Here is a 19,587-nt window from a genome sequence, read left to right as displayed (position 1 = left end):
TTGGGAGCTGATACTTAGGAATATGGTTGGGCTAGGTGGAGAGCTTGAGGAGGTCCACTATATGGAAAGAAGCAGGGTAACTTTTTGAAAGCTGAATAACACTGGGTTTGAGATACACCCTCAAAAAGGAAAATGATTGCCTGCCTGCACCTGCTCTTCCAGGTTTTGCCCACAAGCTGGGAAAGAGGGTGTACTGAGGAGGCTAGAGGAGCAGTGTGGGGATGGGCTAGAGGAAAATGAGTGGGTGCTTACAGATGGGACATACCAGAGAATGAGCCCTGCCCTAGATGAATCTCCTGGGAGCAGCACCCAGTGACCTTCAGCTTCACTGTAACAGTGGTTGTTTTAGTTACAACCTTGGATTCCATATAATGATCTGGTCCCTTCCTTCTAAATCATCAGTCCTGCATATGATTTTCTGTTCTGCTTGTGAGTAGCACAGCAATCCACTGTATCTCACAGATCCAGATGCCTAAACCCTCACAGCTAGCCAAGGAAAGAAGAGCCTCCTGTTGTGTGGCCTGTCCTTCTCTTCAGAGGCTGTTGGCCACTAGCCCAAGAGGACAAAGGGAGCAGGAGAGGGGGCAGGGTTTGGACAGTCATGAGTTTAGCATGACTTCCAGAGACTGCTGCAGCAATACAAGTCTACTTTATATTTTGGGGATAGAGGATATACAGGCTTTTAGGGGTATAGGAGCAAAGGGCTAATTTTCCATAACATCATGTGAGTAAGAAGGGAAGGGGGATTATTGTTATAATACAGAATCTAATTATCATGTGATCAGGAAGTCAGAGCAAGACCTGTATGCTGAGTTATGGTGTCTTTAGAGAGCTCTGCACAAGGTCACTTTTCAGACAGGGCCAGACACCTGTATTCAGGGACACTCTCCAGACAAAGTCACTCTCAGACAAAGACAGGAAAGCCTTCTGAGAAAGGAAGTACTCCATTTTTGTCTGTATTTGCAACATTAATAGCAGGGTTCTCTAATAGTGCTGTAGCTTTCTGGCATATCCATTTTTTCCTATTCAGAGAGAATGCTTTATGTATTTCCTTACAGGGCTCTTTCACAAGATGATCAAGATGACATCCACCTAAAATTAGAGGATATAATTCAAATGGTAAGTTTAGCCACAGTATCCTTGAAATGAGCAAACTCATGCCAACTCAGTTGCTGTTCATGTGTCTGCCTATGAAGCTGTATGAGTAGGGCCTTACTCAGCACAGGACCCGGCAATTGTTTAGTAATGTTAATATTGGCTTTCATATTTTTGAGTTTGCTGCCTTTCTCCTTCAGAGACAGACTCTAGGGAAGGTCTTTATGTTCTGCAGATGCCCTGTGGTTCACTGCTTCATCATCTTTTCCAGACAGACTGTCCAAAGGCCGAGTGCTTTGAGACATTGTCAGCCATGGAGCTGGCTGAGCAGATCACTCTCCTGGACCACATTGTTTTCAGAAGCATCCCCTATGAGTAAGTGTCCCATCTCCTAGCAGACAGTAGCTGGCATAGAAGCTGCCGTTCCATCTAAGGTGTCCATGTGCACTCAGCCAGGCTCAGAGGTGGGAGTCTCCATCTCAAGGTGCTTAAGCATGCATGGATTCTTGTGGTCTCAGTTCAAGTTGGGCGTACTGACTTGGAGACCCATGAGATGGTCTTGGTTTCTCTTTCCTCTGTATGAAATAAGATTACCAGAGAATGTGAATTTCTCTGTACTTTTCGGTTTTCAAATTACAGAAAGGTCACGACAGCTTCAAAGGTAGTTCTTAATCCTGAGTATATGTAAATCCCCATGGGAATCTTATAGGAAATATAGTCTCAGATAAAATTTTCCTGTGAAATTCTGATTTTAGTAGGTTTTGGTTGAGATCCAGAAAATTGTCTTTTCATGAGAACCCAAAATAGTTTGGAGGGGTCCAAAGCTTCACTCTGATAAGCAGTGACCCAAGGTAATGTTATAATGTCTAGTACAGGTCTTCACCTACCTCAGTAAATTAGTATTCCATGGCTGCCCCACTTCTTTATTTTCTCTTCTATACAGTGTGTGTGTGTTGTGGGGAGGGGGTTTTTAAGCCTCCAGCAAACACACTGAGTTGAAAGATCAATAAACAGATCTTTGTTTAGACAAATAACAACTATTAACACACATTATCCACAATAACTGGTAACCACAGTTAGTAATGGAGTGGCTGGGGAAGACGCAGAAATGGGCTCCTTGTCATATATAAGACATCCCTGATGTGGAGGGGTGAGGTCAGAGACGATGGAAGAGACAATTAGATGTGTATCAATGTCAGAAAAACCCAAGAATACTCGTGGAGACTGTTCCTTAATGTGTTTTGTCTTCTCGTCTGGCTTCCCAGCATTTGTAGACCTATTAATGAACATGGGAACAGAGTTGAAATGGCAATCTGGCTGCTGCCACTCCTTCTTAAAGGGGAAAAATATCCATAGGAGGGGATATGGAAGCAAAGTTTAGAGCAGCGACTCAAGGAATGGCCATTCAAAGCCTGACACACATGTGGCCCATATATATACAGCCACCAAGACTAGATAAGATTGATGAAGCTAAAAAATGCATGTGGAAAGGGACCGGATATAGACCTCTCCTGAGAGACACATCCAGAGCATGTCCAATACAGAGGTCAGTGCTAGAATCAAACCACCGAACTGAGAACAGGACCCCCTTGAGGGGAATTAGAGGAAGGATCGAAAGAGATGAAGGAGCTTGCAAACCCATAAAAACAACAATGCCAACCAACCAGAGCTTCCAGGGACTAAACCACTACCCAAAGACTATACATGGACTGACCCAGGGCTCCAACTGCATATGTAGCCGAGAATAGCCTTGTTGGGGCACCAGAAGAAGGGGAAGCCCTTGGTCCTGCCAAGGTTGGACCCCCAGTGCAGGGGAATATGGGGGGGTCAGTAAGGGGGATGTATAAGGGGAATACCCATATGGGGGAGGAGGAGAGGAGGGGATGGGAGCTTATGTACAGGAAACCGGAAAGGGGAATAGGATTTGAAATGTAAGTAAAGAAATATATCTAATAAAAAATTTTTAAAAAGAAATAGGAATCTGGTCCATAGGTCATTTAAATGAAGCCAGTGACATTCTGAAAGTTTACATTAGGAAACACAATATCCCTTTCACCTCTGCCCCCTCACCTTCTCACTCCCCCTTCTCCTCCAGAGTTTTGAAGGTGGGCTCTTGTCTTCTCTACAAGAGAACAGCCAACTTGGTGATGGCTTTAACTGTGATCTCTTCCTAGGACTCCTGTTCCTCCCTGTGCTCTGTGTATGCCTGAAACATCTACCGGTTATTTCCAGCTGTGGAACTGTGTCCACATTTCTATGTCTACCTGTAGAACAGGAGCCAAGAGCAGAATCAACAACAGCAAGGGCCAATGAAATTTGCAGGAGGATTCAGTTTCTGCATTAGAAATGTATGAGAACAGTTTCCTTCCACATGGCTTTCTAAATGCCCAGGAGACAGTTTCCTCGTGCCCTATCTCAATTGTCCCATAAGTATTGAAGTCTGGTGACCTGTTCATGAATGAGGTGACTGCACAGGGAGGCCATCAGAAGCTATCCTCTTACCCCCAGGCTCAGCTCCCTCAATCTTGGAAACAGCTATTCTTCAGAGAAAACCGGGGCATAGTAGAAGGAAGAATTCTGTTCTAATGAATCTTTTTGGTCACAATAGATCTTTTGGAATCTTGACAGATGCATTTAGAAAAATTAACCCAGAGGAAGTAGCCTCCTTGACTGTTGAGTTAGTATTTATTTCATTTCTCTTATGTTACGTACATTGTCTAACTTGAGAGAAGCCTTTGACTGAGACAAAATTCCAAACACTGGAGACTGAAAAAAATCTTTTTCATATTGATATTAAGTGGTGGACAGCTAGACTTATACAAATAATTTGGAGATGGCCAGTGAAAATGGGAGACAAAAAATAGCCTGTGAATATTAACTTAAGCGTACCTGTCTAATCTGCATAACTACTCAAGGTCTAGCCATCATTTCTTACAAATGTCACTGGTCTTGTGTATTGTTCTGAACTTTCAGAGAGTTTCTTGGGCAGGGCTGGATGAAGCTGGATAAAAACGAAAGGACTCCTTATATCATGAAAACCAGCCAGCACTTCAATGAGGTGAGTAATGCCTGCGGCTGTGTTTCAGGAGGGTGGGTGCTGCAGGTTTTAGGCAACTCTAGGAGCATGAGCGTAGCTCAGTGGAGGAGCACTGTCTAGGCATATGCAAAACCCTGGATTTGATCCCCAGAAACAGAAATAAATCAACCCTGTCATAGTTTAAACAGAAATGATTGAATACTAAGGACAAGCTTAACTCTCCTCACATTCTCAAGGGGACGGGATGGTTTCCAATTATGAGAGGGCAGGTTTTGATGGTTCCCAGGTCTGGTGAGTATTCATTTGTGTGTACGATGTTGTTATTATTTTTAGCATAATCACTGCAAACTCGTACACTGACTAACCGAATGAGTAGTGGTGCTGCCCCCTGGTGGTGGCAATGAGATTGCATCAGTGTAACTTGGAAGTTATAGGCTGACCTTGGAAGGGATGCCTGCAGCATAAACTCACTAATTCAGTGGTTCCCGAACCCATCTCCAGCCGTAAGATGAGGAGTTGATTTCATACCCAGTTCATCGGTTCTGTTGAAGCAGACCTCGTCTTGTGAGAGAATAAGTAACAGCCGAGGAGGTGGCGTCAGGCTATCCAGACAAAGGGAAGCTTCCTGTCTAGTTTCAGGGCAGTATAGTATGCACAAAGAACAGCAGTGGTGTGTATACAAACAAAGGAACTGCATTGGTAAGTTAGCAGGTCACCTAAAACCAAGGTACCCAACACAGTAGTATAGAGTCCCAAGATAGAGCCAGGCACAGAGTCCACTCAGAATACGCAGGTGCTAAATGAAGCTATGATGTGAGGAACGTGGTCCATTACTGGGGCAGCTCTCAGACTTGTTACACATAGGGTACTCCAATCGAAGATTCATCCCCAGGCTCCAGATCCAGACATCTCCCATACTAGGACAGCCACAGCCTTGTCCTCTAGACCCAGTACTCCTGTTGAGCCTGGTTCTGAGGCTTCATATGTGAGTGGTGGCATCGCCATGCCTTCGTCCAGACATAGAATCTAGAAGTTGCTTGTGTTTCCTTCCTGTCCCCTGCTCACCACTGTCTCAGCAGAAGAACAAAGGTTCAAAGGAAGAAGCAACAGAACAGAGGACCTGATCGTAAATGAGGAAAAAGGGGCCTCTGGAGACAAGAATGACAGTTCAGCAGGGTTCTTAGATGCTAGGTTGAACAGCTAAACAGCTCAACAGGCTGTATCCTAAAGGTGAGAAGAAACCACAGAGAGATTCTTGTCAGGGAGTGCCATAGTTATATAGACACTCCAGAGCAGTCACCCCTGTGACACTTCACGCAAGGTGGTGAGATGGTTCAACTGGTTGGCCAGTGACCCCTCTGCTCTGGCAATTGCAGGTGCAGGTGCAAGTACAGGTGCAGGTGCAGGTGCAGGTGAAGGTGCAGGTGCAGGTACAGGTGCAGTTGTAGGTGCAGGTGCAGGTGTAGGTGCAGGTGCAGGTGCAGGTGCATACCGTTATGCCCAGCTGCTTTCAAGTATGCAAACTCACGCCCTCCGGCTTGCACAGCAGGTGATTTATCCACTGAGCCAACTCTCCAGCCTCAGAATAAACCTAGCTTGGCATTTCACCGTATGATTTTTACTTGCTCACATATTTCCCTCTGCTCCTTATCCCTCATAGCTGGACACAGAGTACCTTATGGCCAGCTTTCTGTCACTATATTGTATCAGTCAGCTTTCTGTTACTATAATTAAATATCTAAGATGATGAACTTAGAAAGAGAAAGGTTTTATTGGCAGAGGAAACCCTTCAGGTCAGATTGGAAGCAAAAGGCTAGAACAGGAAGGATCATAGTTGCCGCGATCCCCTTCACGACATGACTCCTTGATGGACAGACTCACAGTGCACCTTCCCACAGGACCCACTAGGGACCAGACCATTGACACATGGTCGATGGGGACATCCAACACCCAAACAGATCAGGAGCATGAATTTTTTATCCTTCTGTTCCAAAGGCAAAGGTGTCCTAGCCCACTTCCTGAATAATTATTGGAATAGCATCCTTTATTATCAAATGATTGATTTAAAACAATTACAAATTAATAATTTGTTAGAAATTGTTAATAAGTTAATAAAAGTTTATCAACAAATTATTGACTAACAAAATCACCTTCTGCCAACAAACTTGATTCTATGTCATTCTCCACATTAAATCTGAACAAGTGATTAACCCTAGTAGGTATTTTAATGACTTTCTATACAACACTCAAAGGTACTGTAAGAGCCTATATATCTTCAAAAAGTTGGGGTACCCATCAGATTTAGTGTGTGGATACCAGACTCTCTCTCTCTCTCTCTCTCTCTCTCTCTCTCTCTCTCTCTCTCTCACACACACACACACACACACACACGCACACACACACACTCACACAACACACACACACACATGTGCACATACACATGATAATGATTATATTCTGCCCTTTTCCATGTTGTTACAAAAGTTGAGCTGCTTCAGATGCCGTTAGTTACCACAGTCCTTAAGCTTTGGAGTCTCTTTGGTTTTTGCCAGTGAAATTTCACAAGAAGAAAGTGTGCTTTCTTTTTCTACACTAAGTGATTTTCTGTTTGAGAGCTGACCCGTTTAGAATTCAGACTAATGGAAACTTCTGGTTTCCTGGAATATGTCATCTAGACACAGTTGGGGGCAAAGGAATATGGCTCCTCAAAGAGTGACACTGTGGTCTGCAGTGTGTCCTTTCCTTGGCACTTAGCTCACTCCACCGTATTCCCTTCTTGGCAGGGACTCCTTAGAAACAATTACTCATTTTATAAGATCCAGGTTCCTTCAACCCGCTGGATTCCCAAGAGTCCCTGCCTTTGCTCTCAGGAAGAGCAGGTGTGGGTGGCTTGCTGTTATCATTATCATCGTAGACTCCAGAGTCACTGGGCTTTGTACCACGACATAATAGCCTGCTTTGCTTGTGTGCTCACAGGCCACTCGGCCATTTATCTGAATGCATTGTGTTGGCTCTTAAGACAGCTTGCCTGGTCTGTTTGATTGTCTTAGATGAGTAACCTGGTGGCCTCCCAGATAATGAATTATGCTGACATCAGTTCCCGTGCCAATGCCATTGAGAAGTGGGTAGCAGTGGCGGACATCTGCCGATGTCTACACAACTACAATGGTGTGCTGGAGATCACCTCGGCCTTAAACAGAAGTGCCATCTACAGGCTGAAGAAAACCTGGACCAAGGTGTCCAAGCAGGTGAGCCTCGGTTGTGCAACAGGAGGAGATGGGGGAGAGAGAGCCTCGGTGAATAGTGCTAATTAGGAAATCATTAGTGAAATGAGCAGTGCAGTTGCCAAAGGAAGGTGCCAATGGATAATTGCCCTGCTCTCACCGCTTAATTAATTCCCCTCCGGTGTGTCTCCAAAACACTCATTAAAACATTTCGGGGGACAGCCTCAAACAATATGGCTGTCAGTCACAGCTCATTTCCTGAACTCTCTCTGGAGGGAAAGTGAGCCCAGAAGTGCCCAGTGAAGTCTGCCTGTCCCAAGACTCCACCAAAGCCTTCATCCCCAGAGGCCTGGGTGTTCAACCTTTCCTATGTCATTCTGGGAGCAGCTTCAAATTTTTGGCTTGGTGTCTTAGGCGTGCAGACGTGACTGTTGGCATTCTTCAGTTAGATTTAGCTTACCTCTGTTATTGACTCAGACCATTTTAATAATCAAGCCATACTGAGCTCCTCCCCTCTGGCCTTTTCCTTGGGTGCTGGTGAGGCTTGGAGAGGCTTGGCGTCTACTTGTCTATCTGGAAGACTTGATCTGGACTACAAGACTGTCTCCACCTCTGACCTAGTCCTTCACAGGTTGGTCATAGGTGCAGGCTTTTATGAATTGCTTGCTCCTTGGTGTGCATAGTCCATGACTGTTCCCCGGGAATTGGGCTAGCCTTATCTTGTCTACTCCCATTGGCTCTGCTAATAGTCTGAGCCTAGGGTATATCTCACCATAAGCTATCTGCCAGTGGTGACCCAGCATGTGAACTCTTGATTATTGAATCACTACATTGGTCCCCACAAAGGGTCTTGTAAGATTTTCCCAGGCTCCTTCACACTGCCTTAATGCCTCTTGGGAGGAGATCTGTACCATGCACTCTTAGCCTAACCTTTGGTGGCACTCTGCTATATACCTTGATGTATATATTGTGATAGACACTTTGCTGTACACTGCCATCGAGAGCATTGAGAGTGGCATCCCACAATGCTTGTGTCTCAGGGACCAAATGAGCATGAATGTGTTTCTTCATTTCTGCTGCTGTTTCTTCAAGACTTCGGTCCTACTGCCCCAAGGGCTCAAGGCCCTTTCAGATGAGCTCATTCTTTCTTCTCTCTTCACTTCTCTCTCTCAGCCTTCTCTCTAGAGCAGGAGTTGTTTTAGAATTCTCTGGGTTGCCAGACACTAGGCCCTCACAGTTCCCATCCACCTTATTCCTTGGTAAGATGACAGTGCTGAGAATCTGAACTTAGATCCTGAGACATCCTCTGGCCAACAAAGCCTGGAACGACAAATAAAAGCCAGACATTTAAAAAATAGTGGTGTGGTTCCTGGTTGCTGCCCCCACGGAGAGCTCGTAGGCAACACCCCATGAGCAAACTTGAGCCTCGGGACCACAGGTAAGACAAACCTTCCTGCTCCAAGCAACCTGACTGGTGAACTCAGGACACACAGAGGCAAAATTCCTCTAGGACCGGACACTTCCGGTTTTTAGCAGGATTCCCAAACCCACGGATCCCTGCCCGCAGCAGCTCGCTGCTCCCAAACCCCGTGGGAGAGAGACCTCACCGCCTGGACAGGTGGGCACTCCTGAGACTGCAGAGCGGAAGAAACCACCAACACTGCCCACCCCTGCCCACATCCCTGGCCCAAGAGGAAACTGTATACGGCCTTTGGGTTCCCTTGGATAAGGGCGCAGCAGCAGCATGTCCCCTGCGTCTGAGACACTGCCGGAACCTGAAGGGACCGACCAGATAAACAGTTCTCTGCACCCAAATCGAGTGGGAGGGAGAGCTAAACCTTCAGAGAGGCAGACACGCCTGGGAAACCAAAAGAGACTACACTCTGCCCACATTACTGATTCCAGAGGAAAACACCAAACGCCATCTGGAACCCTGGTGCACGGAAGCTCCTGAAAGGGCGGTGAAGATCTTCCTGGTTGCTGCCCCCGAGGAGAGCTCGTAGGCAGCACCCCACGAGCAAACTTGAGCCTCGGGACCACAGGTAAGACAAACCTTCCTACTCCAAGCGACCTGCCTTGTGAATTCAGGACACAGGCCCACAGGAACAGCTGAAGACCTATAGATAGGAAAACCTACACGCCCGAAAGCAGAACACTCTGTTCCCATAACTGGCTGAAAGAAAACAGGAAAACAGGTCTACAGCACTCCTGACACACAGGCTTATAGGACAGTCTAGCCACTGTCAGAAATAGCAGAACAAAGTAACACTAGAGATAATCTGATGGCGAGAGGCAAGCACAGGAACCAAAGCAACAGAAACCAAGACTACATAGCATCATTGGAGCCCAATTCTCCCACCAAAGCAAACACGGAATATCCAAACACACCAGAAAAGCAAGATCTAGTTTCAAAATCATATTTGATCATGATGCTGGAGGACTTCAAGAAAGACATGAAGAACTCCCTTAGAGAAACATAGGAAAACATAAATAAACAAGTAGAAGCCTACAGAGAAGAATCACAAAAATCCCTGAAAGAATTCCAGGAAAACACAAACAAACAGTTGAAGGAATTAAAAATGGAAATAGAAGCTATCAAGAAAGAACACATGGAAACAACCCTGGATATAGAAAATCAAAAGAAGAGACAAGGAGCCATAGATACAAGCTTCACCAACAGAATAGAAGAGATAGAAGAGAGAATCTCAGGAGCAGAAGATTCCATAGAAATCACCGACTCAACTGTCAAAGATAATGTAAAGCAGAAAAAGCTACTGGTCCAAAGCAAACAGGAAATCCAGGACTCAATGAGAAGATCAAACCTAAGGATAATAGGTATAGAAGAGAGTGAAGACTCCCAGCTCAAAGGACCAGTAAATACCTTCAACAAAATCATAGAAGAAAACTTCCCTAACCTAAAGAAAGAGATACCCATAAGCATACAAGAAGCCTACAGAACTCCACATAGATTGGACCAGAAAAGAAACACCTCCCAACACATAATAGTCAAAACACCAAATGCACAAAATAAAGAAAGAATATTAAAAGCAGTAAGGGGAAAAGGTCAAGTAACATATAAAGGCAGACCTATCAGAATCACACCAGACTTTTCGCCAGAAACTATGAAAGCCAGAAGATCCTGGACAGATGTCATACAGACCCTAAGAGAACACAAATGCCAGCCCAGGTTACTGTATCCTGCAAAATTCTCAATTAACATAGATGGAGAAACCAAGATATTCCATGACAAAACCAAATTTATACAATATCTTTCTACAAATCCAGCACTACCAAGGATAGTAAATGGTAAAGCCCAACATAAGGAGGCAAGCTATACCCTAGAAGAAGCAAGAAACTAACCATCTTGGCAACAAAACAAAGAGAAGAAAAGCACACAAACATAACCTCGCATCCAAATATGAATATAACAGGAACAATAATCACTATTCCTTAATATCTCTCAACATCAATGGTCTCAACTCCCCAATAAAAAGACATAGATTAACAAATTGGATACACAACGAGGACTCTGCATTCTGCTGCCTACAGGAAACACCTCAGAGACAAAGACAGACACTACCTCAGAGTGAAAGGCTGGAAAACAACTTTCTAAGCAAATGGTTGGAAGAAGCAAGCTGGAGTAGCCATTCTAATATCAAATAAAATCAATTTTCAACTAAAATTCATCAAAAAAGATAAGGAAGGACACTTCATATTCATCAAAGGAAAAATCCACCAAGATGAACTCTCAATCCTAAATATCTATGCTCCAAATACAAGGGCACCTACATACGTAAAAGAAACCTTAATAAAGCTCAAAACACACATTGTACCTCACACAATAATAATAGGAGACTTCAACACCCCACTCTCATCAATGGACAGATCATGGAAACAGAAATTAAACAGAGACGTAGACAGACTAAGAGAAGTCAGGAGCCAAATGGACTTAACGGATATTTATAGAACATTCTATCCTAAAGCAAAAGGATATACCTTCTTCTCAGCTCCTCATGGTACTTTCTCCAAAATTGACCATATAATTGGTCAAAAAACAGGCCTCAACAGGTACAGAAAGATAGAAATAATCCCATGCATGCTATCGGACCACCACGGCCTAAAGCTGGTCTTCAATAACAATAAGGGAAGAACGCCCACATATACGTGGAAGTTGAACAATGCTCTACTCAACGATAACCTGGTCAAGGAAGAAATAAAGAAAGAAATTAAAGACTTTTTAGAATTTAATGAAAATGAAGGTACAACATACCCAAACTTATGGGACAAAATGAAAGCTGTGCTAAGAGGAAAACTCATAGCTATGAGTGCCTGCAGAAAGAAACAGGAAAGAGCATATGTCAACAGCTTGACAGCACACCTAAAAGCTCTAGAACAAAAAGAAGCAAATACACCCAGGAGGAGTAGAAGGCAGGAAATAATCAAGCTCAGAGCTGAAATCAACCAAGTAGAAACAAAAAGGACCATAGAAAGAATCAACAGAACCAAAAGTTGGTTCTTTGAGAAAATCAACAAGATAGATAAACCCTTAGCCAGACTAACGAGAGGACACAGACAGTGTGTCCAAATTAACAAAATCAGAAATGAAAAGGGAGACATAATTACAGATTTAAAGGAAATTCAAAAAATCATCAGATCTTACTATAAAAGCCTATATTCAACAAAACTTGAAAATCTGCAGGAAATGGACAATTTCCTAGACAGATACGAGGTACCGAAGTTAAATCAGGAACAGATAAACCAGTTAAACAACCCCATAACTCCTAAGGAAATAGAAGCAGTCATTAAAGTTCTCCCAACCAAAAGGAGCCCAGGTCCAGACGGGTTTAGTGCAGAGTTCTATCAAACCTTCATAGAAGACCTCATACCAATATTATCCAAAGTATTCCACAAAATTGAAACAGATGGAGCACTACTGAATTCCTTCTATGAAGCCACAATTACTCTTATACCTAAACCACACAAAGACCCAACAAAGAAAGAGAACTTCAGACCAATTTCCCTTATGAATTTCAACGCAAAAATACTCAATAAAATTCTGGCAAACCGAATCCAAGAGCACATCAAAACAATCATCCACCATGATCAAGTAGGCTTCATCCTAGGCATGCAGGGATGGTTTAATATACGGAAAACCATCAACGTGATCCATTATGTAAACAAACTGAAAGAACAAAACCACATGATCCTTTCATTAGACACTGAGAAAGCATTTGACAAAATTCAACACCCCTTCATGATAAAAGTCCTGGAAAGAATAGGAATTCAAGGCCCATACCTAAACATAGTAAAAGCCACATGCAGCAAACCAGTTGCTAACATTAAACTAAATGGAGAGAAACTTGAAGCAATCCCCCTAAAATCAGGAACTAGACAAGGCTGCCCACTCTCTTCCTACTTATTCAATATAGTTCTTGAAGTTCTAGCCAGAGCAATCAGACAACAAAAGGAGGCCAAGGGGATACAGATTGGTAAAGAAGAAGTCAAAATATCACTATTTGCAGATGATATGATAGTATATTTAAGTGATCCCAAAAGTTACACCAGAGAACTACTAAAGCTGATAAACAACTTCAGCAAAGTGGCTGGGTATAAAATTAACTCAAATAAATCAGTAGCCTTCCTCTACACAAAAGAGAAACAAGCCGAAAAAGAAATTAGGGAAACGACACCCTTCATAATAGACCCAAACAATATAAAGTACCTCGGTGTGACTTTAACCAAGCAAGTAAAAGATCTGTACAATAAGAACTTCAAGACTCTGAAGAAAGAAATTGAAAAAGACCTCAGAAGATGGAAAGATCTCCCATGCTCATGGATTGGCAGGATTAATATAGTAAAAATGGCCATTTTACCAAAAGCGATCTACAGATTCAGTGCAATCCCATCAAAATTCCAATCCATTTCTTCAAAGAGTTAGACAGAACAATTTGCAAATTCATCTGGAATAACAAAAAACCCAGGATAGCTAAAACTATCCTCAACAATAAAAGGACTTCAGGGGGAATCACTCTCCCTGAACTCAAGCAGTATTACAGAGCAATAGTGATAAAAACTGCATGGTGTTGGTACAGAGACAGAGAGATAGACCTATGGAACAGAATTGAAGACCAAGAAATGAGCCCACACACCTATGGGCACTTGATTTTTGACAAAGGAGCCAAAACCATCAAATGGAAAAAAGATAGCATTTTCAGCAAATGGTGCTGTTTCAACTGGAGGACAACATGTAGAAGAATGCAGATCGATCCATGCTTATCACCTTGTACAAAGCTTAAGTCCAAGTGGATCAAGGACCTCCACATCAGATACACTCAAAGTAATAGAAGAAATACGAGGGCAGCATCTCGAACACATGGGCACTGGAAAAAATTTCCTGAACAAAACACCAATGGCTTATGCTCTAAGATCAAGAATCGACAAATGGGATCTCATAAAACTGCAAAGCTTCTGTAAGGCAAAGGACACTGTGGTTAGGACAAAACAGCAACCAACAGATTGGGAAAAGATCTTCACCAATCCTACAACAGATAGAGGCCTTACATCCAAAATATACAAAGAACTCAAGAAGTTAGACCGCAGGGAGACAAATAACCCTATTAAAAATGGGGTTCAGAGCTAAACAAAGAATTCACAGCTGAGGAATGCCGAATGGCTGAGAAACACCTAAAGAAATGTTCAACATCTTTAGTCATAAGGGAAATGCAAATCAAAACAACCTTGAGATTTCACCTCACACCAGTGAGAATGGCTAAGATCAAAAACTCAGGTGACAGCAAATGCTGGCGAGGATGTGGAGAAAGAGGAACACTCCTCCATTGTTGGTGGGATTGCAGACTGGTACAACCATTCTGGAAATCAGTCTGGAGGTTCCTCAGAAAATTGGACATTGAACTGCCTGAGGATCCAGCTATACCTCTCTTGGGCATATACCCAAAAGATGCCCCAACATATAAAAAAGGCACGTGCTCCACTATGTTCATAGCAGCCTTATTTATAATAGCCAGAAGCTGGAAAGAACCCAGATGCCCTTCAACAGAGGAATGGATACAGAAAATGTGGTACATCTACACCATGGAATATTACTCAGCTATCAAAAACGATGACTTTATGAAATTCATAGACAAATGGTTGGAACTGGAAAATATCATCCTTAGTGAGGTAACCCAATCACAGAAAAACACACATGGTATGCACTCATTGATAAGTGGCTATTAGCCCAAATGCTTGAATTACCCTAGATGCCTAGAACAAATGAAACTCAAGACGGATGATCAAAATGTGAATGCTTCACTCCTTCTTTAAAAGGGGAACAAGAATACCCTTGGCAGGGAATAGAGAGGCAAAGATTAAAACAGAGACTGAAGGAACACCCATTCAGAGCCTGCCCCACATGTGGCCCATACATATACAGCCACCCAATTAGACAAGATGGATGAAGCAAAGAAGTGCAGACCGACAGGAGCCGGATGTAGATCTCTCCTGAGAGACAGCCAGAATACAGCAAATACAGAGGCGAATGCCAGCAGCAAACCACTGAACTGAGAACAGGACCCCCCCTTGAAGGAATCAGAGAAAGAACTGGAAAGCTTGAAGGGGCTCGAGACCCCATATGTACAACAATGCCAAGCAACCAGAGCTTCCAGGGACTAAGCCACTACCTAAAGACTATATATGGACTGACCCTGGACTCTGACCTCATAGGTAGCAATGAATATCCTAGTAAGAGCACCAGTGGAAGGGGAAGCCCTGGGTCCTGCTAAGACTGAAACCCCAGTGAACGTGATTATTGGGGGGAGGGCGGCAATGGGGGGAGGATGGGGAGGGGAACACTCATAAAGAAGGGGAGGGGGAGGGGTTAGGGGGATGTTGGCCCGTAAACCGGGAAAGGGAATAACAGTCGAAATGTAAATAAGAAATACTCAAGTTAATAAAAAAAAATAGTGGTGTGTGTGTGTGTGTGTGTGTGTGTGTGTATGTGTGTGTGTATGTGTGTGTGCATTCATGCATGTGTGCATGATTGTGTGTGTGTGTTTGTGTGTTTGTATTCATGCATGTGTGCATGATTGTGTGTGTGTTTGTGTGTATGCATTCATGCATGTGTGCATGATTGGGTGTGTGTTTGTGTGTGTGTATTCATGCATGTCTGTATGTGTGTGTGTGTTTGTGTGTGTGTGTGTTTGTGTGTGTGTTTGTGTGTGTGTGTGTTTGTGTGTGCGTTTGTGTGTGTGTTTGTGTGTGTGTGCGTATGTGTGTGTATGTAGACACGGACATATGTGTGTAGGGATTTAGGGATATGTGTGCACATGTGTGTGTGTGCATGCATGCGTGTGTGTGTGTGTGTGTGTGTGTGTTTGCGCTTATACACGCGCAAAGAAGAACAAAAACTTCACTTAAGACACCCGTAGATTCAACGGCAGTCATAGAAGTGATGTAGGCTCTTCTCGTTATGCAGACCCCTTCTCTCCGCAGAAGCCTGACACATAAATACACACTATCCCAATCAGGAAATAAGTGAGCAATTATTTTGTTGAACTGGCTGAGATTGGTGTACTGTGCCAAGGTTTCCTTCAACCTTTAAGGAAGTTCTGGGCCTTCTCTATAATTGACTTCAGTGGCAGTCTTGATTTCGAGAGAAAACATGCAATGTGATGATAATTATGGAAGAGAGATTCTGAGCTCAAAATTACTGTTGCAAGTTCCATGGTAACAGATGCAATGACATCACATTTCAATCAGTGTGGGAGTCACTGGCTGTGGCTGTTGGATTGTTCATTAGGGTGGTACTGTGCACAGCCAAGTGCCTTGATCCAGTCACCGTCAGGAGGGCCTGGTCACAGAGGGGCCTGCCTACAAAAACTTTGACAACACCATCTCCCAATTGCAAGTCTGATATCAGTTTGTAAGAGCCCAGAAGGCCTGTGGAACTCTCTAGATCTGTGGTTGTGGAGGAGACTGTACTTTTGAAGCTTCATTGGACCACAGCCAGTTCCAGACCAGGAAAGAGGCACTTTGAGACCTCAGAAATCTGGATGGGGATAACCACATCTTGGATTGTTCTAGAAACGAATCTATGCCAAGACAAGATTACACAGTCTTCAACCTAGGCATGCAAAGTGCTTCTGATAGTTAGCCATGGAGGATCAGGCCCCACCGAGACACCTGTGTGTTTCCACCAGCAGTAGGTTCTCATCCAGTCCCCCAGCGCCACACTGCCATTCTCTGGAATCTATGGAAGAAACTCCCAACAGCCCTATTAGGTCTTCATAAAGTATAGACATAAACTTCCCTCACAAACTGATGAGCAGAATCACTAAAAAAAGAAAAGATTTCGAGCGGAAGATATTGTTTAGTCTACATCAAAGCAGGCAAGTGAGTTCTTTCATGGTTTGGATATTCATACTGAAAAGATTCACTACAGCCTGGGAGTATACCTCAGAGGTAGAGTATTTTTCCAGCATGCGCAAGGTCCTGAGTCAGATGCCAGCCCTTCAATAGAAGAATGAGATTGGTCCTGAAATCCCTCTTAGGAAAATTCCCCCTTCAAGACACCCATTCACCACAGGCTTACGTTCCTCAGTCTTCTTTGCATTGCAATATTTCCCTTCTTTATGTTTTTCCTCACTCTGGGTCCAGGCTGTGTGTTCCTTCCCATCTTCTTTTAAGCATCAGATGGCATCAGCACCTGCCACTGAAGAAGGGAGCCCACAGGGTGCCCTGCAGCAACCCAGTCTCATCGAATTCCGTGTTCTCTTCACAGACGTAGCTTCTTTTCTTCTTTTCTTTCTAGACAAAAGCTCTGATGGACAAACTTCAGAAGACTGTCTCGTCTGAAGGAAGATTTAAAAACCTCAGAGAAACTCTCAAAAAGTATGTCTAACTTAATCATCATGACTCACTTCAAGAATGTATCGTACGATCTATGTGGTAGTCACACATGGCCGACTCCCTCTGGGGCTGGGGAGAAGAAACAGAGAGCAGCTCCCATCATTGTAGTGTTTGGAGAGTTTTGCTTTTCACTTGGAATTCTGTGCATCTAGCGAACAGCTTATGGAAGTAACATGGTGTGTATGGAGACTGTAAGTCTAGTGAGCATATTACAGGTGTATGTTCCGTCGTGGGTAAGGACGTGGTGCATGTAGTGAGATTCTTACAGAAATACCGTGGCGTGTAGGGATTCTGTGCATACAGTGAGCATCTTATGGATGTACCATGGTTTATATAGATACTGTGCATACAGCAAGCACTATTGGTTGTACCAAGGTGTGTAAGGATACTGTGCATATAGTGAGCATCTTACAATACTGTGAGTATAGTAAGTACGTTAGAAATATATGGACTATATTCCAGATAGGAAGATATGACCATAAGTCGAATCCCTCTTAATATGAATTTCTTAATTTTGTATTTCTTAATCTAAATATAATAATTTACTGGGGTGTCTTTCATCTAAATATTCCAAAAGCAGTTTATTACTATTATTTATTTTTGGTTTTTTAGATGTAGATTATTCTCTGTATGCACATGCGCGCACACGCGCGCGCACACACACACACACACACACACGTTGGGAGGGGAGAGTAAGGTCTCTGCTTGCTTGCAAGTGGTTTTCTTGTGGTTTAACATGTGTGCTTGGCTTCCTTTGGGAGAGCATTAGTCTTGTGCCCCACTACTGGCAATCGTAGATTCGTTGCTATTACATCAGAAACAGCAATGACAGCCTAGCAAGTACTTGCTAAATGTTTACACACTGCACATTAGGTGTTCGCATATCTTTCTTAAGCTTCCCATCAAACTTCAGAGACTAGCTTTTCTGTCTCTATTACAGGGAGTGCCCTGCTCAGTATCCCTGAGCAACTGATCAAGTGGGATTCAAACTCTGTTCCCTCTGCACGAGAAGACAGAGCCTTAGCCTTGGGCCTCACTGGAAAAACCAAGTGGACCCACTTTGCCCAAACAAGTGTCTCCCTTCATCACTTCAGTGTGTAGCTATGACGCATATTAAGTCTGCATCTTCTAAAGCACTTCCACACTGTTTCACGTGCTGCAAGTTCTAACTGTGTGTATAGAGTAAGAGCCACTCTTCCTTGCCTTGCAGCTGTAACCCCCCAGCTGTCCCTTACCTTGGGATGTACTTGACAGACCTGGCATTCATTGAAGAAGGGACACCGAACTTTACCGAAGAAGGCCTTGTCAATTTCTCCAAAATGCGAATGGTAAGGGGCCATTTTGTGATTGGCCTGTGTCAGTGACTTCTTGGCTTAGAGGGAAGAGGCTAGGTAATAAGGCAGTGTTCGCTTCTACATCTTAAGGTAGAAGAGAGGGCAGGGACAGCTCTTGACAGCCAGTTAAAGAGACATTTTGGTAGACACTTCTGCTTGCCGTCTGAGTCCAGGCTGTTGGGAATAAAGGTCCAGAGATGGTTCTATAACACTGAGCAGTATATAGATGCATGAGTAGCCTTGCTAGACACCCATGTTCTGAACACCAAGCTACAGGCTCAAAACCCACAAGAAGCAGCACCCAGAGCTTCTCCCTGCCCCTAGCTTGAGGCCATTCTGAGGCCATCCACAGTCAGCTAACCTGATGTTCTGAGTTCAAGAATATCTTCTTGTTTGCTTTCCTCTTGGCTCCTCAAAGGTACAGGAAGTGATCAGACAGAGCTCCTTCTACATTATAGAGGACAGGACGTGGGGATACCATCCTGGGAGAAAGTACTACGAGGCAGAGGGGTACTTCTGAGTTGCCTATTTTTTTCCCCATTAGATATCACACATCATTCGTGAGATACGCCAGTTCCAGCAGACCGCTTACCGCATAGACCAGCAGCCAAAGGTAACACTGTGTGTGAGAACTTGCAAAGACAAGTACAGAAATTAGTGGCCCATCAAACCACATGGATGAGCAATGATCAGAAGCTGCCTGTGGCGAGGACCTAAAGTAGGGATGACCAGCAAGTGTGACTGAGAGAAAGGACCAACGCATCCACTTGAGTTCATCACTCAGCCTGTGTCTTGGGTTCTAGCCCTCTCTCCTCCGTACATTGCCGGGGCTTCCATCCCATTTCAACCTCTCCAGGTCACAAAATCCATTTTACAAACTGACCGAATTTTATAAAATAAAATAATAAAGTAGCAGTTTGCTTCAGTTTCTTCCTCTAAATTGGCTCTTTGGTTCCTCCCAGTGATGGACTATACAGGATAAGGTGAAATA

General features: G+C 43.7%; 1 protein-coding gene across 3 annotated transcripts in view; it reads left to right on the top strand.

The window, feature by feature from the left end:
- The window catches only part of Rasgrf2 (RAS protein-specific guanine nucleotide-releasing factor 2), a 248,075-nt gene that overhangs the window by 223,423 nt on the left and 5,065 nt on the right, over positions 1-19,587 (top strand). For all 3 annotated transcript variants that reach the window (XM_039101563.2, NM_053721.2, XM_063281151.1), the window contains 7 exon segments: positions 1,059-1,119; positions 1,367-1,470; positions 4,069-4,153; positions 7,183-7,380; positions 17,165-17,244; positions 18,473-18,590; positions 19,141-19,209. In XM_039101563.2, coding sequence (XP_038957491.1) covers positions 1,059-1,119; positions 1,367-1,470; positions 4,069-4,153; positions 7,183-7,380; positions 17,165-17,244; positions 18,473-18,590; positions 19,141-19,209 — 715 coding nt within the window.

The sequence above is a fragment of the Rattus norvegicus genome, chromosome 2, assembly GCF_036323735.1.
Source record: "Rattus norvegicus strain BN/NHsdMcwi chromosome 2, GRCr8, whole genome shotgun sequence".
NCBI classification, from domain to species: Eukaryota; Metazoa; Chordata; class Mammalia; order Rodentia; family Muridae; genus Rattus; species Rattus norvegicus.
Note: the sequence above shows the minus strand (reverse complement) of the source record. Positions and strands in the feature narration are given on the sequence as shown.